Source organism: Filicampus tigris, chromosome 19 (assembly GCF_054856515.1).
Source record: "Filicampus tigris isolate MCC_2025a chromosome 19, RoL_Ftig_1.0, whole genome shotgun sequence".
NCBI lineage: Eukaryota > Metazoa > Chordata > Actinopteri > Syngnathiformes > Syngnathidae > Filicampus > Filicampus tigris.
In genome coordinates, this window is record NC_141235.1 from 5,932,097 (window position 1) to 5,954,985 (window position 22,889).

At 45.4% G+C, this 22,889-nt stretch overlaps 2 protein-coding genes and 1 pseudogene across 7 annotated transcripts in view; 2 read left to right on the top strand and 1 right to left on the bottom strand.

Annotated features, from left to right (window-relative positions):
- scn4aa (sodium channel, voltage-gated, type IV, alpha, a) overlaps nt 1-22,889 on the bottom strand; it is a 29,122-nt gene that overhangs the window by 5,927 nt on the left and 306 nt on the right. The window contains exons 2-22 of the mRNA XM_086016278.1: nt 19,180-19,357; nt 18,975-19,083; nt 14,324-18,803; nt 9,071-9,398; nt 8,322-8,442; nt 8,161-8,248; nt 7,967-8,095; nt 7,547-7,638; nt 7,195-7,476; nt 6,543-6,606; nt 6,317-6,458; nt 6,028-6,225; nt 5,285-5,440; nt 5,101-5,209; nt 3,981-4,219; nt 3,452-3,625; nt 3,000-3,356; nt 1,008-1,415; nt 744-785; nt 518-653; nt 39-193 (exon numbers count right to left, since the gene is read on the bottom strand). Coding sequence (XP_085872404.1) covers nt 39-193; nt 518-653; nt 744-785; nt 1,008-1,415; nt 3,000-3,356; nt 3,452-3,625; nt 3,981-4,219; nt 5,101-5,209; nt 5,285-5,440; nt 6,028-6,225; nt 6,317-6,458; nt 6,543-6,606; nt 7,195-7,476; nt 7,547-7,638; nt 7,967-8,095; nt 8,161-8,248; nt 8,322-8,442; nt 9,071-9,349 — 3,171 coding nt within the window. The 5' untranslated portion in view covers nt 9,350-9,398; nt 14,324-18,803; nt 18,975-19,083; nt 19,180-19,357. The remainder of the gene's footprint in view (nt 1-38; nt 194-517; nt 654-743; nt 786-1,007; nt 1,416-2,999; nt 3,357-3,451; nt 3,626-3,980; nt 4,220-5,100; nt 5,210-5,284; nt 5,441-6,027; nt 6,226-6,316; nt 6,459-6,542; nt 6,607-7,194; nt 7,477-7,546; nt 7,639-7,966; nt 8,096-8,160; nt 8,249-8,321; nt 8,443-9,070; nt 9,399-14,323; nt 18,804-18,974; nt 19,084-19,179; nt 19,358-22,889) is intronic.
- Nucleotides 14,868-19,402, top strand: LOC147129129 (uncharacterized). Of its 5 annotated transcripts, none has more exons than XM_086016264.1 (9): nt 14,868-14,977; nt 15,292-15,447; nt 15,851-15,931; nt 16,135-16,281; nt 16,513-16,623; nt 16,745-16,873; nt 17,067-18,722; nt 18,902-19,000; nt 19,184-19,402. In XM_086016264.1, exons 2-9 carry the CDS (start codon nt 15,301-15,303, stop codon nt 19,319-19,321), a joined length of 2,508 nt encoding a protein of 835 aa, XP_085872390.1. In that variant the 5' UTR covers nt 14,868-14,977; nt 15,292-15,300; the 3' UTR covers nt 19,322-19,402. The 5 variants fall into 5 exon arrangements, with proteins under 5 accessions (XP_085872390.1, XP_085872391.1, XP_085872393.1 ...); XM_086016265.1 differs by having other exon boundaries at nt 16,513-16,620; XM_086016267.1 differs by having other exon boundaries at nt 16,567-16,623.
- On the top strand, nt 20,341-22,497 carry LOC147129130 (peroxiredoxin-like 2A; annotated as a pseudogene). Its single transcript, XR_015082497.1, has 5 exons — nt 20,341-20,606; nt 21,209-21,300; nt 21,389-21,529; nt 21,978-22,142; nt 22,224-22,497. The product of XR_015082497.1 is annotated as a peroxiredoxin-like 2A (transcript).

Consider the following 22,889-nt stretch of genomic DNA (forward strand, 5'->3'; position numbering starts at 1 on the left):
GTCGACAAGTCCCGTTTGGATGCGTTCCGAGCGCTTACCAGAGCGCCGCTGCTCAGCAAGATCATGAAGATGATGAAGGTTTCAAACCAGTCGTGCTCCACGATGGCGAAGCAGGTCCTACGCAGCGTCCACCATCGCTTACCCCCGATGGTGTCGACGTCCACGGTGAGGCAAGGCCAGCGCCGCACGCAGTCTGACAGGCAAGGAACTCGGGTTAGACAACAGAAATCGACATGTTGCTTCACAGTGAACCCGTTTATCGTGGGAGATATGTTCTAGACTCGTTGTTCTCAAACATTTTATACCAAGTACAACCTAAAACAATTCTTGGCTCTTCAAGTAGCACCATGATGACATAATGATTCCATTCAAATGTATTGCACATAAAACTCCACCCACTTCTTCCCATTGTTCATTATTTTCTATACATATTGGCTTTTTACTTCATTTGAATTAAAATGTATGTTACTGTAGTTTTATTTATGCTACGTAAAAAGTTACCCAAAACAACACGTACTGTCAGTGAAGCAGGCTTCCGGTTCAACCGGCTCCGGCTCCTCCTCCTCCTCTTCCTCCGGTTCAGGGTCGGGCGGCTGATAGTCCGCCGTGCTGCACAGAGACACGTCGCCGTCCTCGGTCGCCACGCCCATCAGCTGCTCGGGCACAGCAGAGACACGCTGATCAGCAACATGAGACATGACATCTTTTTTTTTTAATTTTTTTTTTTTAGGAGAGGTACTCACTTTGACTTCTTTTATAAGACCTAGGTCGTCTTCTAGGCTTTCCTAAAGGAAAAAAGAAAAGCAAATTTAAGTGAAGAATTATGCCCTTTCAGACCTAGCGTGTCTAAAAGAAAAGAAAATTAATAATAAAAAAATATATTTTTAATATAAATAAATAAATAAATAGATAAACAAATATACATATTCTTGACATTAATTTGATTGATTGATTGATTTTTTTTAGAGTTAGCAAGTCGGCACAGTGAGTGATTAGGTCATTCTTACACCATCATGAAGGCTATCTCCACAAGTGGAGACATTGGAGTCATAGTCGTCGTCATCGTCCAGGTTTTCAAAGTCTGACTCTCCCTGAGCGATGGGCACACTAAGAGCAAGCTCTCCATCCAAACCAGGCGCCAAACAGTTTGCTATCCCGTCTGCCTTTTTGACATCCCCACAGGTGTCCAAGTCGTTCATCTCCACCGCCTCGTTGTTGGCGTCCTCGGTCGCCGTGGGTTTTTTGACCAGGACTCCACCGAGAATTTCGGCGACGGTCGCTTTGAGCCAGTCGATGCCTCGCGTGATCCTCCCGACGGCGATCTGGAGGTTGTTCAGCTCGCCATCGTCGTCCGCCGTCGATAGGTTGTCGCCACTGAACGAGCTGAGCAGCAGCGCCAGGAAGAGGTTTAGCACCTGAGCAGAAGGTTAACATGAACAGTACGTGAATGGAAAAGGCCCTCAATAGAATAAACAGCCTTTATTGTCATTGTATGGCGCAGATACAGAGAAATTAGGTGCAACTCGAAGTTTGTGCCTATAAAATAACACTAAAATAGAATAGTAATAAATGGACTTCTGTAACTTTTAATAGATGACCCCTGATCAAGTCTATCCATCCAAGCAGGCTGTTAGCTGATAGGGCTATCTGCTTCCCCGTTATGCTATCCTTCATGCTAACATGTATAAAATCTTGGATTAAGCAATATGATCAGCGCACGGCCCTACACAACACACTCATCAAATACAGTCGAATATGCCGTCTCCGATGACTCCCCTTCACACATGCTCAGCAGCTGTTTGCATTTGTTGGCGTGGTGGCAACGCGCCGACCCGAGTTGGATCTTAACACACACTCAAGGTCAAAATCAGCATTTGCTGTCTCAAGTCGTTAGATTTAAATAGAAGCCTTCCATGTGAAGAGTACGAGTTTTGATTTTCCTTTTTTTTTTTTTTTTTCCTCGTCTGCATGCGTAGCGAGCTCACACTGGCTCCAGGCCCCCTGAGACGGCGATTTGAGGGGGCGTGATCATCTGGAGAATTTTGGCACTTGGCGGTCGGTGCTTTTCAGCTCTCCTGCTGATGAGCCATTTCCTTTTTATTTCTATGAATAACCTACCAGGAAGTGGTCATGAGACAGCACGTTGAAATAATGCGCATGAGTGCACGCCCGACGCCAGAGGAGAACATCACTTATTGCGACGTCAAGATCTGCTGGACTGACGACCGCAATACTCCACGCTGAGGAAGCATTTAGTGAAATATATCAAATAATATATTTCTTTTTAACAATTCAGATGGTAACGGACAGCACATGGGCTGGCTGATTTATCTATTCTATCGATTAATTTGAGGTTATTGCTCAGGATGTTTTTATTTTTTTATTTTAGCAGCTTCCTTAGTTAAAAGTGCATCTCTGCTGATGTTCACTCATTACACTAACAACATGGCTGCAAAAAGAGCGAAGCTAGTTTACAAAAGCACAATCAGTGTTGCACTCTTTGTGATTTTTTTTTTTTTTTGCCAAAAGACCACCTCGCAACTATACTCTTGCTAAGAAACAGACGAGACGAATCACAAAGTCAATAATGCTGAACATTACCAAAGACATGAAGCCCGTCTGCGGTATACGTTGAAAAATCTGATTTACCATGATATGTGCTTCCAAGCCACGGGGTCAAGAGGCCTTGCCTCACCTGTACAACTCAATATGAGAAAAGGCCATATAAGAGCTGGATCGGGTGCTGTGTTTGACAACAGAACTTTAGACCGGCCGAGTCATAGAGTTTGATTATTGATTATTGGGGATAATTTGACAAGCGGACATTTTTCCCAGCCCAATTTACATTATCTGGGACATTGAAATAAATCTATTATTTCTATGGAGGTTTATGCAAGGTAATGCTGGGAACAATCTTGTTTGGTATTAGATGAAAGAAAAACATGTCAAGCAATCCCAGAAGGGAAAAACAGTGTTTCCATAATTACAGTTTGACTCACCACGAGATTCCCAATGACCATGACCATCAAGAAGACGATGAGGCACATGCCCGCCCCGGACACCTCCATGCAGTCCCACATGGTCTCGATCCATTCACCACACAGGATGCGAAAGACGATGAGGAAAGAGTGGAAAAAGTCGTTCATGTGCCAGCGCGGCAGCTCACACTCGTCGGAGATCTTGCATACGCAATCCTTGTAGTTCTTGCCGAAGAGCTGCATGCCCACCACGGCGAAGATGAAGACGATGATGGCCAGCACCAGCGTCAGGTTGCCCAGAGCGCCCACCGAGTTCCCGATGATCTTGATCAGCATGTTGAGGGTGGGCCAGGACTTGGCCAGCTTGAAGACGCGAAGCTAGCGCCACATCACAACCGGGAAGATAAACGTTGAGAATAGGTGGAACGTGACACGTGCTCACCATAGTAGCAGCGTGAGTGAGTGGCGCTCACCAGACGGAAGGACCGCAGGACAGAGAGCCCCTGCACATTCGCCAGGCCCAACTCCGCAAGGCTGAGCGTGACGATGATGCTGTCGAAAATGTTCCAGCCCACTTGGAAGTAGTAGTATGGGTCCATGGCGATGAGCTTAAAGACCATCTCCGCTGTGAAGATTCCTGTGAAAACCTAATCAAAGGTACAGAATTCATTACAATTCCGCTGCAGTTAGCATTAGCGATTCTGGTATGTTTGGCTTGTGTGTATGGAAAACATAGACCAGGTGGACTATGGCCTGGCACGATTTGTCATGCAATCACTGTAATGTCATCATTCCTTGCCAGTTATTAGTCATTATTAATCCACTAAATCAAAAGAAAAGGCCCAGAATATACATGAGTGTGTATGCATGCAAGCCATCATTTAAGTAATGCGATTGCTCCTCCCACACCTGTTACCAGCCACCCTGCACAAATGAAATAAACAGCAGGAAATTTGGAACGGCCCAGTAGCACAAGTGGGTCCTAAAATGTCACCTCCTCACCAGGTTGCCCACGGAGAGCATCTCATCAAACTCTTGAGTCATGGGGTAGTGCTCCATGGCCATGAAGAGCGTATTGAGCACGATGCAAATAGTGATGGCCAGGTCGAAGAAAGGGTCCATCACGATGACGTACAACCACTTTTTGAGGGCCAACCACGGCTTGCAGCAGTTCCACTTAAGAAAAATGTCGGCAAACTTGTACCAGCCCGGCGGGCACGGCCTTTGAGCGTCCTCCAACTCTGGACACATGGATGACATCTTTGAAAAACAGTTCCAAATGTACAAGGTTGTTGCATCAAAATAGAACAAAACATAGATGAGAGTTTTGTGGAAGTCCAGAGATCAGAGCACTAATGCCAATGCCAAAAATAGAACACAGGAACAACTTGCATAATGGTACAAAAGCTAATCCATAATCGCCAGACTAACGCTACAAAATGTTATATTCAAGAATAGTGATTCTAATGTCATAAAAGCTAATACTATACACAAAACGTACAAGGTTAATGTTCAAAAGGTATTCAGGCTAATGCTACAAAAGCTCATGCTCAGTTGTAGTCGGGCTACATTGCTACAAAAGGTAATCCAAAAGAATAGCCAGGCTAGTACTACAAAGGTTAATCTAGTTTCTATAAATGGTGTGGGTTGTCTTCACCGAGGTGACAGCAATATGATATTGTCTAATGCCATAAAATCAAATCTATAGGAATTTCCAGACTAATGGTACAACAGCCAATGCTGTACACAGGACGGGCTAAGTTAATGTTTCAAAAGTTAATACTCAGGAATAGCAAGACTAATGCTACAAAAGCTCATCTATTTTCTATAATTGGTGTGGGCTGTTTTCACCAAGGTGACAACAACAGTGGGAAAGGCTCCAGACTTAGGTGGCGTGCGGTTACTTAATTCTCCAAAATTGAATGAGCGCGCTCTGGCAAAGGCTGAATGTTGACAGTGGTCCTTACTAAAGCGCGCTAATGAAGCCATTAGCCAGGCTGAGTGCAGTATTATTATGCCCGCACTGCCATCTCAGCTCTGCTTCAAACTTGACCCCACGTTTATTTCCTCGCACCCGCAAAGGGCTTAACACCTGGCGAATGGGAACGTGACCGAGCAGTACCTTCCATGGCGCTAGTGGACCTCTGCCGCTGGCTCTGCTCGTCCGGGTGAAGCTCGTCTGGAGAAAGCATTCCTGGAGACCTCTCCCGAAGCTCTTCGTCGGCGTTACACTGAAAACAAACCACCCAAGATGGAGCCTCACAGTTGAATTGGAAGAATGGAATTGGAACAAGACAAACACTGACCACAACCATGGTGGGCGATCGGACCACGAGGCTTGGGACCATCTTGCCGTTGCAGTCCTTGACAGCTTCGTCGCGCTCCAGGCTCAGTTCAGAAGCTGAGTGGCGACTTGGCGACTTGCTATTCTTCAGAGATTCTTGACTTCCAGAACGCCGAGCCTGCCGGGTACAAGAAACTTCATAAATCAATAAATACCAATGTATGTCGCACATTAATGAGGTTTAAAGCGACAAAAGCTAATAGACAGCAATAGCAAGGCTATTGCTACACGTGTTATTCCTCAAAATGATAAGTCTAATGCTACAAAGGCTAACAAGACTAACCAGGCTAATGCTGCAAAAAACTATTTCGTACACATTAAGAGTCACATAAATGCTACAAAAGGAAACACTCTGGCTCTAAATACGACAAGAAAAGCCAGACAAATGCAAAAAAAAAAAAGATACAAACTCAGGGATAGCCATGCTAATGCTACAAGAGGTAATGCACAAGAATAGCTACGCTAATGTCCCAGTAATGTTACTGCTCTCCCGTCGTAAAATAAAAAGCTGAATAGTGGATCAGTGACTATGTGGCTCTCCTTTTCCACATGTGGGTGCACCACAGTAAGAAACCAATACAAAATAAATATAAACAGTAAATTTCCGTAATAGATGTCCGCAACAGACAGGTGAATGCTACAACAGCTACGATAAATGCCGAGTCAAGCTCAGTTAAACTAAGCTAAATTAAGCGAAGCGCGCACCTGCTCCTGGTTCTTGAGCTGCTCGAGGATACGCTGGAACTCCTCCTCCTTCTCTTTGGCCTCGCGCAGCGTGGCCTGGTTCTGCTCGTCGTACGCCATGGCCACCACCGCCAGGATGAGGTTGATGAGGTAGAAGGAGCCCAGGAAGATCACCACCACGAAGAAGAGCATGTACGTTTTGCCCGCCGCCCGCAGGATCTGCGTTTGGAACAAACGAGAAGCTACGACAAATAAGGAGGCGTTCTACACGTGCGGCAAAGCGGAGAAGAAACGCTTGCGGAATTCCAACCATTTGGAAGAGATTTTCCCAGTAGTCCTGGGTCATGAGTCGGAAAAGCGCCAGGAAGGCCCAGCCGAACGAGTCAAAACTGGTGTAGCCGTAATCTGGGTTCCCGCCGGCCTTCATGCACGTGAAGCCTTCAGGGCAGAGTCTAGAGAGAAGTCATGGAGGTGAAATGAGTGGACACCTCATCTCCGTGCAAGAAATGTGAAAAAAAATGAACTAGACATTGTACCCGGCATCAGAACTGTTCCCGCATACAAGAGGATCTTTGCTGCCTTCCAGAAAGTAGTGGTTTTCTGCACACAAACACCAACAAACACTTGAAAATTTGACAGAGAGAAAAACAATTGGAATACATTTTTTGGGAAATGTTTTTTTACATATATTTTTGAAAATATATACCGTACATATTTACAGGTAGAGAAACAACTGAAATAACTAATTGAGAGTATTGTTATGCTGATTTTGTATTTAAAAATACCTTACAAATATCTAAACAGAGAAATAAGTTTGGGAGATTTTTTTTTATTCTTAATTGTATTTTACTTTTATCTTTTTTATTCATAAATCACTTATGGCAAACAGAGATAAAACTGTAACATTTTATTTTGGGGCTTTTAGCAGAATTTTACACATGGAGCTCATTTCAAGAATTTGATTGGCAGAGAATTAAGTAAAATCACATTTTGTGACCTACTTTCATGGGGATTTTCATGTTTAATTTTCTTTTTTGCACGAAAAATATTCTGACAGCGAATTTTGAAAAAATGTCAATATATTTAGCCGTATTTTTGCAATGAACATCACAGATGTAATCATGTGTTTTGACGGATGATTGTCTATGATGGTTTGACCACTCCAGAAGCACTTGTGTTGCAACATACCCGAGTTCTCGATGTACTCCGCGAAATTGAAGGTGCTGTTGGAATAATCGCTACTGTTGATGCCGACGGTTTGGTTATAAAGCACCACCGGGTCGGTGACGTTGAACCACTCGGCGGTGTCGTTGCCGTTGATGGGCCAGCGCACGCACTTGTGCCGCAGGTTGCCCATGAACAGTTGCAGGCCGACCAGGGCGAAGACGGCCAGAGCGAAGACCGTCAGGACCATCACGTCCACCATTTTTTTCACTGACTGGATCAACGCGCCCACGATGGTTTTCAGACCTGGCGGGAAGGGAACGTGTTCGTTAAAAGCAACTCTGCTCGTAAATGGAATGGAAAAAGCAGAGCGTACCGGGTATCACGGTGATGGTTTTCAGGGCTCGAAGCACACGGAAGGTCCTGAGGGCGGACACGTTACCGAGGTCGACGAACTCAGTGATGTACCTGCGTGGGGTATCAAAGAAAAAAGAAAAAAAAAAATCAGACAGCAAGTTGTCTTCTTGTGTTCAATGACTGTTTGGTGGAAAATTGTGATATTGATTATACAAACGGAGTCAGATTTAAAAATGTTTTTTTTTAATTTGTTCGGAGGAATTTTAGTAAATAGTGACTGCGCCCGCAAATAGCGAAAATGAGTGTACAATTCACGACTTATGATGTTTTTATTTTTTGAGGCAGCATGGTGGGCCTACTGGTCAGCACCTCTGCCTCGCATTGTGATAATTGCGAAGCGGTCACAGATCAACTTGAAACGGATGTTTGTGTCGCTTACGCCATGCTGATCACCATGAAATCCAGCCAGTTCCACGGGTCTCGAAGGAATGTAAACGAGCCGATACAGAAGCCTCTGGACAACACTTTGACGGTGGCCTCGAAGGTGTAAATCCCAGTAAAAGCGTACCTTTGGATGGAAAGAAAAACTCTTAGCATCAAACGGAGCCTTCAGGCATGCGGCCGCGTACTCACTCGACATTTTTACTCCACGCGGGTGGACTACTCATGGTCATGAACACGCAATTGGATAGAATGGTGATCATGATGAACATGCTGAACAATTTAAGGCGGCGCGTTAAGGAAAGAATTGTGATATTAGCGAGCGTGTTGCAATGATCTTTTGCGTTAAGGATATGAATGTATGAGGATTTTGATGGCTCCTCGTCTCAGGCCGCTGAAGGGGCTCAGGAGGTAGCACGCCGGCTCCGCGTTGAACCTGTAAATCGTGTTGCCTTTGCTAATTACGATGAATGTCTGAAAAGCAGGCACAACACAACATGGCGTCATTTCTTTATTCATTGCAAATCGATATTGTCACTCATGGACAACGTTAGCTTGGTTAGCGTACTTTAAATTCCGTTTATTTTACATTTTCTTTTTTATGTTACTGTAGGAGGCAGTATGGTGGAGGAGTGGTTAGTTCTAGTTCTAAATGGTATCAGGGCTTACACTTGCATGAGGCTTTCCTTTTTTTTGCCTTCGAGGCACTCAAAGCGCTTTAACGCTACCCTCAATCACCTACTGATGACACATCATCAGGACAACTGGGGGTTCGGTAACTTACTCAAGGACACTTGGGCACATGTGACATGGTCACAGGGGGCTTAGGATTGAACCCACAACCTTCAAGTTGGGAGTTGTCCACAATAAATAAATAAACCATGCTGTGCCACACAAAGCCACTGGTACCAAACTGTGACATAGGCGCAGAACCAGTCGCTCGGACGCATTTTCAAGCAGATAACTCTAAAGATTGAATTGGCTGTTATAAGATCAAGTTTGTACTACAGGTATCGGTAAGTGAATACCCGTACTGGCATCTGTCTGAAAATCCCACATTTTTCCTCTATAATGTTTGTTCCACTGCCACAGTTGAAGTGACCTTCTGAGCCTTGTAGAAGGGGTCCAAATCCTCTAACGGCGTGTTGATCATCTCCGCCGGAGGGTCTCCGTAAATCCACGGCAGATTCTTGCCCGCTTCCAAGTCAGCGTTGGGGGCCGCCGCCGCCGCCTCCTCGTCCTCCACCTCGGCCTCGTCATGTCCGTTTACTCCGGCTGCCTTTTTTCGCTTTTCCGCTTGAAGCCTCTCAATCTTCGCCAGCGATTCCCGGGTGAAGGGGCGGAACGCGTCGGCACCTGGGGGGGGGAGCAGGGACGCCATCTTGGCATTGCGAAGGGCAACCGCCGCACTGGGGTCACCCTAGGAGGAGCTGCAAATTGGAAGAGCGGTTGAACAAGTGTAGTGGGGCTAGGACGAAATACTGCGGATACTGCGCACCAACACACAGGCATCAGATTTTTTAAATCATAATAAGGACTGAGCAATGCAAATAGCGAAAAAAAAAAAAGTGTAATGATGTGTAGATGTCACTAGGTGGCATCAAAACACTACTTTTCTATTAGTTAGGGCTTTGGCCTGTCTAACAGAAGCTTCTCTGCTTACTTCAACTTAGTTCCTTGGCACCAAGATGCCACAATATAGCACCAAAGCACTACTTTTCTAATGGAGAGTGCTTTGGCACCATGCTGCAGACTATTCAAAATGGGTTCCAAAATAAAATCTGTGAATAGGTGAATTCAAGAGTAGCAGTGGAAACGTGCCATACTAAAAATATTAATGCTATCGCTAGTCGCTTCTGGAAAAATTACTTCTTTTTTAATTGACCGATATCCAAATGCATTATTCACTGAGCTATAATACAAGTACACGCATGAATGGTTGGTGCCCACACACATACGTCGAGCGAGAGTGATAACACAGCGGATGATGCATTCCCACATGTGAGCAGGATTCGGTGGCTACCCAGCTGCTAGCGGCTGTCAAGACGGAGCGTCGTGTTACAGGAGCCGAATGACTGCGCTCATTCCTTCCCGGGCTGAGTGGCGGCCGCCCGCCTTCACATCCCCTCCTGATAAACAGCTCGAATCGCCGAGCCTCTCTACCGGCCCGACTTTACACGGCCGAGGGTGGGGGGCCCGAACACAAGTGAGCTTCCGCCTTCGCACCCTCGAGTGCACTTTGCGAGCCCCCGGCCACGTGGCTACACGACACCTGATCGTTCGCCAGCAATGTTGCCCTGCATTGCCTTGACGTATTTTTCTCAACCAATGCCCGAATGTCGACCCAAGACGTTGTTGGTCGGAAAAGGACCTCTGATTGCGAAACGCTTAACTTTCATAATTTACTGGATGTCTATTCGTGATTCAGCATATACAATCAGATATTTTGTCCATTTTTTTCAGAATGTTTTGAATAATTTGGGGTTTTTTGGAGGGTGGCTCTCAAGGTGTGACAAACTGAGAAGCTCAGCTAGACGCATTGCCGGCACTCATGGGAGCCGTCGGTTATCCGAGGAATAGCGCGGTAACGTTAGATTTCTGGAGTCTTCCCGCGACAGTATATATAACATGCGGCCTGTATGAGAAGGCCATGCCACCTTTGACATTCCAGCAGAGGATACGGACGCGGTAACTTGGACACCTCGGAACGATGGCACACCCGCTCAAGAGCCACTGTTTGTGTTACAAATGTGCATTTTGTATTTCATGCAGAGTCACGATTCAGTGTCAAAGGAGCGTAACTCATTGTTTTTAAACTAAAAAGCTTAGTTATGAATGTGGTGCAAAAATGGTTTATTTCACTTCAATATGCACAATTCTAATCATTGTAGATCGTACATCGCAATGCAGTGGAAATGAATTTTCAAATCATAATCAGTCATGGACAGACTGACAGCGTGGACGGCAGGCTTCGACTCAACGCTTTCTTTGACATTCGCCGCGCTTCCTTTCCTGCTGCGTTCTCACGGGGTCAAATCACGCCTCTGTGCTCCGTCGGCGTCAACGCCCTGTCAGTCGCCAATTAACCCTGTATTTCGAACCCTATAGGGAGCCGCGGAGCTTTACAAGCCCCATCCGCCTGACTAATTCCTAGCTTTACACCTGCAAACTGCAGCCCGCATGTTACAACAGGACTATCATGGTGAATGGCCACTTGGGCCCTCTGGGTCTGATGTCTCTGGAAATATCTGCAGGCATCGTGCTGATGCTGCTGAGAGGGCAGCTGCTTGCACGGACCGTGGCAGCGCATACCCCGGCGAGCTGTAAAGACCAGAGCTAAGCCGGCCCGTGCGCTTTTCAGGCCCCGCAGACATACACGCGAGCCTTGTGATGAACCGACTTTGACGGAAACACACGCCTGGCAGCTGTGTCTGTATTCTTTCAAAAAGTCAAAGGTTGATGAATACTTGAACGGGATGCTAATCGGTACGGGATTGTAACAGTACAGGTATTTGCAGTGATTTTTTTTATACGGAACAGATTAGGTAAGGGACAGGAAGTGTGTTCACACTGTAAACAAACTCAGTGCCGCTTAGACTCTGGCAAGCCGACGTCACGGCTAGCCAAATATGCTGTTGGCGGTACAGTACACACTTGTTAACAATGGCATGATGCCAACGTGAATATCAGTGCAGCATGAAACAAAAAAGAAAACTAACAAACATAGGTGTTTTTAAAGCACTGCACAAGCTGTTGTAGAGGAGCAAATGTTTGTGTTGATCTTTCTTAGAAAAAAAAACTGATGTAGCATATTTTTAAAAGGAAGACAATCGATGCTGCGCATACATAAAAATAGGAAAAAAATATGGATGTTTCTGTTTGAAAAAAAAAGAAATGAGTGATGTTGCACTGTCCTAAAAACGGAGGGTTATGACTTTTGAACATTGATCAGGCCACAACTTAACATGCCAGAAGTTGTCAGTTGTTCTTATCATCCGTAGCTATTTTCACACTTTCTCTTTCTGATGGGCGTAGGTCACTCACTTAGGCCTGTTCCAATAACACATTTTTTAGGACAACATATTTTACATTTCAAATTAAAAAAAAAGAAAAAAAAAGAATTTTAATTAAAAAAAAAATTCAATTAGAATTTTACTAAAAACTATCATAATGAAAAATAATGTCATAATAGTAACAGTATCGAAGACAAGCTATTGATACTTCACATTCCTAAAAAGAAGACAAGCTATTGATGTTACGCTTTCCACAAGAAAAGACAAACTTTACCCCCCCCCCAAAAAAGAAAATATGTTGTTATAGGTCCTAAAACATTGATTTGTACTACAGCATATCATTTTAAAGATCAACAAATCTGTTCCTTTTCATGTAAAAGAAAAACACTTTTAAGTCTTCTGTACACAAAGTGAACCAAACTGTGATCTTGAAACCAACATCATGTACCCAACCGGGATTCTTGGCATTGCGTCACGCCCTACGACCTAACAGTTGTGCATTTTGTTGATATGCAGCTTTTCAAACAGACTTGCACCGCCTCTGACCCATTTGGCCTTTGCTCTAATGGCATAGTAATCTGAGTAGATTACATGTGGGGAAAAAGAATATCCCATCCCAGCGAGAGGGGAGGAGGGCACGATATGACATGTTTACCACCAATCTCACCTTGAGTAAAGAAATTTGATTCAAAGACAACCACTGCAAGCCTACTTTCAACTCACTTCACCTTTTCAGCTTCCCCGGGAAAACACAGCGGACGTGGCCAAGCGCACAGTCACATGGTCGCGCTTGGTGAAAGAAACCCAAAACCCTTACCCTTGTCGTCCAAGAGTCCATGAACATGTGACGGCAGACGCAGCAAACACACTTTGGATGGGGGAGGGAAAAAAAACAAAACATCTTCAAGCATAACAAGAAAGCAGCGGGGTTCACAGAAGCACAACATGGAGGTGCTGCGGTGACAATGATCATCATTATCATCTTCTAGTGGGTGCAGCTTCAGTGAAACCTTGCCCATTCACAACCTTTTTCAACAGAACCGAACTAAAATTGATTTGCTGAAAAACTCATCGATGCCGCCCAAACTTCTACTCCTTCTACGAGCCATTGTGCATCGCACAGTGTGAAAGGGTAACTTGTGAGATATAACAAAAAGGCAAAGGCGCCCCGGTGGCCAGCATGCCCATATTTGGAAGTACCGACGCAACAGCCTGTCAGGGAGTAAACACAGAGAACTTTTTGGACCAGAAGTCGACCAACTGTGTCTTTCATTGTTGTTAAAGAAAGACCTGTGTTTGCTCACTGTAAGGAGTGAAAAAGGAGTAGCAGGGGGAAAAAAAAGTTAATGGTGCATCCTTTACTAATGGCTCATCTGGAATTTGGAGTGCTTAATCTCGTTTGTGAACTACAGTTCCACCAAGACCGCTTCGAGGGATATTTCAGGATGAGCAGGGAGCATTGTCTCAAAGCTCCGGACACTGTCCTTATTCTGTTACCTGTAAATAAGTCCGACAAAATAGCACCAAATCACAACACCAGCACCTCTCCAATTGGAAGCGCTTTTCTGATGTCATGCCAACGTTGCTATCGAATAGAACATTTTTTTAATTCAAGGCGCCTTCCCGCCCCGGTAGACGTCCTCTTGCCATCGTTGGCATGCTTCGCCATGCTAAGTGCAGTGTGAAAAGGGCTTTAGGCACCATAATAGCAGAGGGTATAACTTCAGTTGTTGGCCACGAGCTGACAGTCAGCCATAGCAAACAACAGCATGATGGAAGATTCGACAAATTCTAAGTCACAGAATTCTTGGTGACAACGTCCTAACTATAATTTGTCAATTTTTGCTATTTGCAGCGGGTCTTGGTCCCAAATCTCCGCGAATAGTGAGGGTTCACCGTACAGTGAGAAGAAGGTCCACAATAGACGTCAAGATACGGGGCCCAACACACACATGGAAACCAGTACAGAGAATCCCTAAGTCTCCCCATTCCAAATATGACCCCGAGCTCAATTACAGGTCGGTTTATTATTAGAACAAATGTGAGCCAACTATAACTTTAATTCAAGTCCAATAACTGCAACTGATGCCCCAAACAACTCGAACTTTCACATTTGGCAGTATGAAAGTGCCAATTTAAAAGAGAGAAAAAAAATCCTTTTAACTTGTCAAAAAAAGGGACATAATTATCAAAACCCCAAAATTGAGGTAGCCACCTCCACACGAACATCTCACCTCTACTTTAAAAGCTTTCAACCTGCAGCTTGAAATGAGATTATTAGAGGTAATGTAAGCGTGAAAGAGAGAAGAGAACACACGGGAAAGGCTAAGAGGTCAAAATACCTGGCACGGTGAAGCAAAAGATCCCACAGAATCCAGTCAAGTCGACAAGAAGGAGAATAAATCCTGTCGTCGTCGTCCCACGAGCACTGAGGAGGACGTGCTTGTGGTTCCTGACTGGCCCGGCCGGCGGCAGTAGTTGTGTGTCTGTCTGAGTGGGGGAGCTGCTGCGCTGCTGACGCTGACGCACAACAGCCTGAAACCGGAGGAGTCGCTCCTCCACGGCAGGTTAGCATCATTCACATCTTCCTCAAGGCGTCCACGTTGCACCCGACTTTCCTAGTCGCAAAACCAAATGAAAATACATGTAAATTAGGATTTTTTATTTTACGTGTTTCTTTTCAAAATATTTTACGACACAAGGACACAACATCAAAAACGTGTAGGCTGTTATAAAAAAAAAAAAAAAAAGAATCACACAGCTGTAAACAATGTAAAAATCAGTAAAACATTAAATATTGCACATTTTATTTACCACAATAATTAAAAACAACCTAGTATTTAAAATAATAATAATACTAATATCTGTATTAATTCTGTTGGCAGTGGTGAGTCGGAACTGTTTCACGGCTAACCTGCGGATTATTAAAACAGTAACGCTGTTACCATAGAAACATAAACAAACACATCCGGAAGCGCAGTTTCGCTTGGCAACTGGTTTGTTAAATCATTTTCTTTCTTTCCATTTCACTACTTCATTGTGTGTTTCATGTGTGGCTATGACCGAATACAAAGAGGGACCGCAAACAAACCAATGCTAGGAAAGTTACATTGGCCAAACGGGTTTTTTTTCTGTTTTGTCCGACGACGAATGATTCATCGAGCCCATTCTTCTGTATATTACGTGCCAGTAGACAAATAATGTTCGTCTGTGATTACGTCATATCGTAGATAAAACAAGCAGTAGCAGTACAGAATTTTGTGTCAGTGTCATCATATGAATTACAAGTGCACTTCCACTACCCGCACAGACTCAAAACATGGATTCTGAGTACGTCAAGACGCATCTAGGTTCATGTCTGGCAGAGGGACTTGCTGAAGTGGTCGAGCAGCGTCCCATGGACCCCATACAGTTTTTGGCTCACTGGCTGTACAAATACAACTCCAACGTTGAATATGAGGCGAAGGTAAAAAATAAATAAATAAATAAAAATGCTAGTTTGGTTGTTTTACCAGTAGGTAGCGCTGTTGTCCAACCATCCACAGCTGGATATCCCTAACGTTTTGTGAGGAGTGTATGTATGTTTTAAATACAGTAGTTGTCGTCTAAAGGACAGTTATTTGCATTATTATGTTTTGTCAGAGATGTCAAATCCAGGTCCAGAGAGTAAAAGCCCTGCTACAGTTTGACTTTAGCTATAGGTGCTTCTACTCAACTGGCTCCCATGGTAGATCTTTTACCTGCTGGTTAAGTAGAGGCACCTGTAGCTAAATCCAAACTGTGGCAATGTTTTTTTTTACTTTCTGGACCTGGATTTGCCACATCTGTAATCTACACAATTCTAATGTGTGAAATCCTGATTCTTACAGAAACAGGCCCGGTTGGCACTTGTGGATAAGGAACGGGCCAAAGCCAGAGAGAAGGACGCCGCGAACGAGCCAGACGGAAAAGTACTTCACTTTGTTTTGTTTTGGTTTGTGCGTTGCCGTTTTGTGTAGTCGCGTTCCAGAGGTCAGTCAGCAGTTAGAAGGCAGCAAGTTCAACCAACATTTGGGAGGAAAGTGAGGTGAAGAGCAGGCAAGGTGAAGCCAGAGTATCAGAAAGATGAAATGTCGTGCGTCTGAAGGGTATTTGACACTCGGCACCTTAACAGCTCTCTGAAACGGAGCCTGCGGGACCAGACGAACATGTGGGAGTCACGCTGGGACCTGCTAAGCAGCCTTTGAGGGGCCCGCCTGAACCAGAAACCCAACAAGCCAATGAACAACACCACGGCGGACCTCTGGATAATGAGCAGGAGGTGAAAAAAAAACATGTCTGGTGGTGGCGGTGTCTTCATGACGGCTTTTTTGGTGTGGTGGTGGTCCTGCTGCATGTGCATGCAATTTGTGTAGTCTGTTGGCCGAGGACCACAGGGTCAGGGTTAGCTATGTGCATGGGGCAAGAAAGCTAGAGCTTTATTGCTGGTTTGCTCATTTGGGGGGGTTGGGGGGGGGGTGCTTGAGGAGACACGTGCTCATGTGTCCATCAGGTGAAGACGACTGATAACGTAACGGCTCCAGAATCCTCAGTTGTCTCTCCGCAGTATGACACCATCCAGCTGGACCAGCCCAAAGTGGAGAAATCCCAGGAACAGAAGGTGGTGAGACATTGTTTGTTGATGATGTTTCTAGCAAAGGGGAGGAGCAAAACAGGGCATCGTTTGTCCGCGTCACACTAACATGATCACATGGTCGCGTTCTCTCTCCTGAATTGACCTACAGGAGTTCGGCCCAGCTGAAACCGCTGAGCCGGTACAGGCTGAAGGCTCCGATTCCAGCCAACTGGACCAACACTGGGAGCTAGCAGGCCAAATGAGCCTCCTTCACTACGAAAGCCAACACGCAGAGAAGGTGAAGGGATTGGCATCTCTTTAAGAACAATCTTATTGAGTTGAGTGGAGAGTCCATCTGGGAACAGCACCAGAAGCACGATGCAGGTTGAGGGGGGTGGGGGGGGGTGCTAGGGGAGTCAGAGAGAAGTCAGGCCAAGTGATTGTTTGGCTGATGTCTAACTTACAGAATTCTCCTGACACCCTTTTACCAGAAGGACGAGCACGCCGAGTCCTCCCGGGCCGAATCTGCAAAGGTGGAGTCCTCTCCATTTGAGGCCGCCCAGGTTGAAACCACACCAACTGGGACCTCCAGTGCAGAGTCTTCACAGATGGAGTCCAAGCAAGATGACTCTGCACAGGTGAACTCCACCCAAATGAAATCTTCGCAAGGAGAAGCTGAGCAGGTGGAGCCCTTGCAGGTCGATACCTCCCAGGCAGAGTCCGTGCAGGAAGAACCCATGCAAGCTGACACATACCAAGCAGAGTCCTCTCAAGCTGAGGCCTCCCATGTGGAATCCACACAAGCTGAGAGCTCCCAGGCAGCGTATGTGCAGCTGGAGTCCACACCAAGGGAGTCTGTGAAGGCCGAATCCACGCAGGCTGACTCTTCTCATGCTGAGGCCTCCCACTCAGACTGTGCACAAAATGAAACCTCCCAGGTCGAGTCTGCCCAGGTTGAGATCACACCGAAGGAGTCAACACAGGCTGAATCCACTCCGGCCGAGTCAATGCAGGTTGAGTCCTTTAATGCTGAAACTGACCAGGTTGAATTCACACAAGTTCAGACCTCCGAGGTGCAGTCCGGGCGGATAGAGTCCATCCAGTTGAATTCTGCGCAGGCCCAGTCTGTGCCAAAGGAGTCCGCACTGGTGGAATCTGCGCAGGCTGAGACCTATGAACCCGCATCCGGGCAGGTGGAGCCCACATTAGTGGACTCTGCTCAGCCCAACGCCTCCGTTTCCGAGTCTGTGCAGGAGGACTCCCAGGCTGGGCCCTCTGATGTCGAATCCGCAGAAGTCGAGACCAATAATCCTGTGTCAATTCAGGCAGAGTCCACACTGGTTGAGCCTGCGCAAGCCGAGACCTTCCAGGCTAAGGCTGCCCAGGTTGAATCCACACAAGTTGAGACGTCCCGGGCACACTCACCGCAGGTTGACTCCACTTTGGCACGTTCTGCGCAGGCTGAGTTTGTGCTGGTGGAATCCACACTGGTGGATTCTGTGCAAAACGAGTCTTTCCAGGAGGGGTCCACACTGGTGGAGCCTGTGCAGGCTGCGACCTCTCAAGCTAAGGCCTCCCACATCGAATTTGCACAAGCTGAGACCTCTCAGCCCAAGTTTGCGCAGGTGGAATCTCCAACAGCAGACCTCGCTCAGTCCGAGACCGCCATGAATGAGTCCTCTCAAACTGAGGCCTCTCACGTCGAATCCAAACACGCTGAAACTTCAGGGTCTGCAGTGGTGGACTCTTCAAAGATGGAATCTACGCAGGTCCAGGCTGAGTCCACAGAGACTGAGTCATCTCAAGTCAAACCTACGCAAGTTGAGTCTGCCAAAGCCGAGTCTGTGCAGGTGGAGTCAATGCTGGAGGAGTCTACGCAGGCTGACGCCTCCCAGGTTGAACAACCAGAAGGTGAGAACTCCTCAGATGAGTCTGAGCAGGAGGAGTCTAGGCCAACAGACTCTGTTGAGTCCAAGATCTCCCAGGACATGTTTGTGCAGGCTGAGTCCTCTAAGGCAGAGTATGAGCAACCCGAGTCATCGTGGGCCAAGTCTGACCAAGTCCCGCTGAATGACAAGCAGTTGGCAAAAACTGAAGATGAAACACACAATTCAAGTTCACCCCCTGTTCTTCAAGACCAGGAAGAGGTTTGTGAGCTTGCCTGGGTCAGCCATCTTTGTTGCTAACGCGTTATGGTAACGCCACAGGTCAATTCAGCACCTGTAGATCTGAAAAAGAAAAAAAAAAAGTCATCACAACTACTTGTTTGCTCCTTGTGAATTTAATTTATGTTTTTTAATCAAACTTTTTTTTTGTGACTCCTAAGCTGAACCCTCTAACGTCGAATGTGCAAGAGCAATTGGCAAAACCTGAAGAGAAGACACAGGATTCAAGTTCACCTCAGGTTCCTCAAGAACAGGAAGAGGTTTGTAAGCCTGCCTGGGTCAGCCATCTTTGTTGATAACGCATTATGGTAACGCCACACAGGTCAATTCAGCACCTGTAAATCTGAAAAAGAAAAAAAAGAAGTCAACTACTTGTCTGCTCCTTGTGAATTTAATTTGTTTTTTTAATTCAACTTATTATTTTTGTGTTTATAACTACCAAGCTGAAGCCTCTGACGTCGAATGTGCAAGAGCAACCGGCAAAAACTGAAGAGGAGACACAAGATTCAAGTTCACCTCAGGTTCTTCAAGACCAGGAAGAGGTTTGTGAGCTAGCCTGGGTCAGCCATCTTGGTTGCTAATGCGTTATGGTAACGCCACACAGGTCAATTCAGCACCTGTAGATATGAAAAAGAAAAAAAAAGTCATCACAACTACTTGTCTGCGCCTCGTGAATTTAATTTACTTATTTTTAAATTAAACTTAGTAATATTTTTGTATTTGTGACATTCCTCCCTTTAATGCTTACTAACATTTGTGTGGCTTTGCAGGCAACAGAACAAGCTGGATGAGCACATCGCTGCTTGATGGTCCACGGATGAGCCTTTATGTTTGAATATCCTACATTCAATCACTGCATGTGTGCCTAAATCAAAGATGTCTTCAGTGGAATTCAAATAAACATGCTTGTAAGAACACAGCGTGCCAATTTAATGTATATGTTAAACCCCAGTGAACATTGCTGTGAAATCATCATCCAGCATGTTTCATTTTCCATAAATCACTCAATCTTTACCAAACACTGTACATGATCATGACAAACATCTTCCCGTTGTTGTTTTTAATGGTGGTGGTGGTGGTGGTGGTGGGGGGGGTTGATATCTATTAACATTCAAAATGTTAAATATCACTACTTTTAAATGAAATGTTGACATTATAGAATGCATGCTCTTGTCTTATACTGTATGGAAACTGGTGATAATAGTAGTCCGGGGGAGTCCACGTTTCCCGTTTTGTTTTGTTTCCAAAGTAATCATTCAAACAATAAAATTGGCATTTAAATAGTTGAAATACAAACATTTGTTTGGTAGTACAGGCCAGTCTGGAGTTTTCTATACTCAGGGTGAACTAAAATAGTATGTTAATCATTTTAAAGCAGTTTGTTTCGTTTGAAGACGTTTTAAGATGGCGCAAATATTTAGACACAGACTACAAAGCCGACAAAAGCTCAAAATGTGCTTATTTTGGAGGAATGGAATACTTCAGTTGACGCTGGTAACTTTTGAAACAGCGAAGGGAGGCGCCTTTACACTATGGCCACTTTATGACGTCAGAGCTCTGGCGTGGCTGGGTTCGATCAAAACGACAGTTGTGACGTGCGCGCTCCCGAGGCCGTCGCGGTTACACGCACGGGGCGTCAGCAAAAAAGCGGCGAACGAGGTGGACGTCAGACGAGGTCAACAAGCAGAAGAGGAAGAAGGGGAAGTTGGAGGAGCAGCGGAATGGCCCTCCTTATCAAAGCCGCAGCGGCCGCGGGCGGTCTGGTGGCCCGAGTTCTCAACTTGGTGACGGATATGTTCCTCACGGCGCCGCTGAAGGCCAGCCTCCAGCATCTCGAAGAAGCTCAACTCACGACTTTAACTGCAGGTCAGCGTGGTTTAAAAAGAGCCATTGTTGAGCTTGCAATGTGGCTGCTTTCTCACCCTTCACCTCCTTCCTTCACTTTTAATCCTTCATGTGAGTCCTTCACCCACTTTCATCACGTTGTACTCCTACTTACTTCCACTTAATTTTCTCTTAACTTAATCGACATTCTTCCTACACATCCTTTCTAAACTTCCTTAATCTCCTTTCTTCCTCCACTTTCTATCACCCTCTTTTAAAACTTGTCGACTTGCGTCCCTTTAACCTCCTTTTGAGAGAGCCTGCAGTATTTCCTTATGTTCTTCCTTCACACTATTACATCACTTTCTTCCCAGATTTCCTTTATCTCCCTCCCTTACATAATTCTTTTACTTGTTCCTTCATCGTCTTTAATCACCTTCAACCCCTCATTTCTGCCTTTTCCTTCACTTCCTTCCTCTAGCCTCACATGGTCATCCTTCACGTGTTCCTTTTTACACCTGATTTGTTGCCCCCTCTCAATCACTTTCATCCTTTCCTTCACTTCTTACACCTCCTTCCAGCCTTTTGAACCTCTGCTGTCATTTCATCAGCCCCTGTTATAAATTCTCTCTCTTCGTTGTCAGAGAAGACGCAGTTGAAGGCAAAGTCTTTATGGGAGCATGCGGGTGCGGTCATTATGGCAGTGCGCAGGCCAGGATGATTTCTGTGCAGAGAGGTAACACCATTGACATCGCGTGACGCTTTTTGAGGGCAATTGGCATGATAAGAGCGTAACTGAATGACCACGTCGCACCGTCATGCAGGAGGCTGCAGAGCTGTCCTCTCTGAAGCCCCAGCTGGACCAGCTCGGGGTCCCCCTGTACGCCGTGGTCAAGGAGAACATCGGCAGCGAGGTCCAAAACTTTCGGCCATATTTCAATGGGGAGATCTTCTTGGATGAAAAGGTCTTTTGGAAAATAACTTGAAGTGAAGTCAACCCAAACAATTTTTTTTCCAGAATATGCAGGCCCCACTAGTTGAAAGAAGGCATTCTGATTAATATTACGTTTGTGGAATATGACAAAGCCAGCCGCTTTTAGCCATGTCAGGGGGCGGCCATTTGAAAACAGGTGAGTTGTGTTTGGTTGTTACCTGAGCCCTGAGATGTCATTTTCAGTCGACAGAAGTGACAAAATGGCCGCCCCCTGAGTTGGCTAAAAGCTGCTTAATTCATATAGCACAAATGCAATATTAATCAGAATGCCTTGTCTCAACTAGTGGGCCTGCATAGAACATTCTGGAGAGAAAAAAAATGTTTGGGTTGACTTCCGCTAAGTGCTTCTGTGGTTTGTCTTGTGTTCCCTCGTGAGGGGGAGGCTAATTTCTCAAACTGAGAGCTTCTGTTTATCGCAGAAGCGCTTCTTCGGACCTCGCGAGCGGCGGTTGGGCCTCCTGGCGTTCCTTCGTGCGGGGGTGTGGATGAACGGTCTGAGGGCCTTCGGAAAAGGCTTCAAGGGGAATATCTTGGGAGAGGGCTTTGTCCTGGGTGGCGTTTTTGTCATTGGGCGTGAACAGCAGGTAGAACTGACACTATTCAGTCAGTCTGTGTTGTCATCAAGTCAGGAAACTGCCTGTGGTGCTTTTTTTTTCCCCCACTAGGGAATTCTGCTGGAACACCGGGAGATGGAGTTTGGAGATAAGGTCAACACTGAAGATGTGATCCGAGCTGTCAGGAGAATACCACAAGAGCTTGTGCCCATGGAGAATAATGCCGCCGAGTAACTTAAACCTGCATTTATAGTTGACTTGTGTAGTAAAAGCCTGCCAGTCTGTTCATGATGGTCTGTTTTCAAACTCTACGGAGCAAACAAACTTGATATTTTAAAGACTGGGCTTCCTTTTGTTACCCAATAAAACATGTCATGGTACTCGAGTTTATTGTTCGTATTCCAAAACTTTGTGTATGATCACTGAAAATAATTTCAAACTGAAATGTTTGAAGTGAATTTGTGCAATATCATGCAAAACTAATTATGGAAAAGAAATGTGTACTCTGAATTGTATGCTTCGTTAAACAGTTGACCCCCGCATTCAGCGCTAGTGGATTCACGTTTTTCGTCTAATTTTGTTTGAATATTTTTTTAACAATTTAACTTTGAGAGGGGTTGCATTTTGGGGTGGCTAATTTTTTTTACTTTTTTGCAATTGCATTTTAAAATTCAATTATATGTGGATTTTCGCTATTTGCGACGACCTGGTGATAGACCATATACCTACTTATGGTTTAGCTTGATGAAAAGTTGATTATAAAAAATGTATCACTTG

Coding starts and splice junctions, on each gene's coding strand:
- LOC147129129 (XM_086016264.1), top strand. CDS start 15,301: ATGGATTCTGAGTACGTCAAGACGCATCTAGGTTCATGTCTGGCAGAG. Junction 16,282..16,512: donor CTCTGGATAATGAGCAGGAG/GTGAAAAAAAAA, acceptor TGTGTCCATCAG/GTGAAGACGACTGATAACGT. Junction 16,624..16,744: donor AATCCCAGGAACAGAAGGTG/GTGAGACATTGT, acceptor ATTGACCTACAG/GAGTTCGGCCCAGCTGAAAC.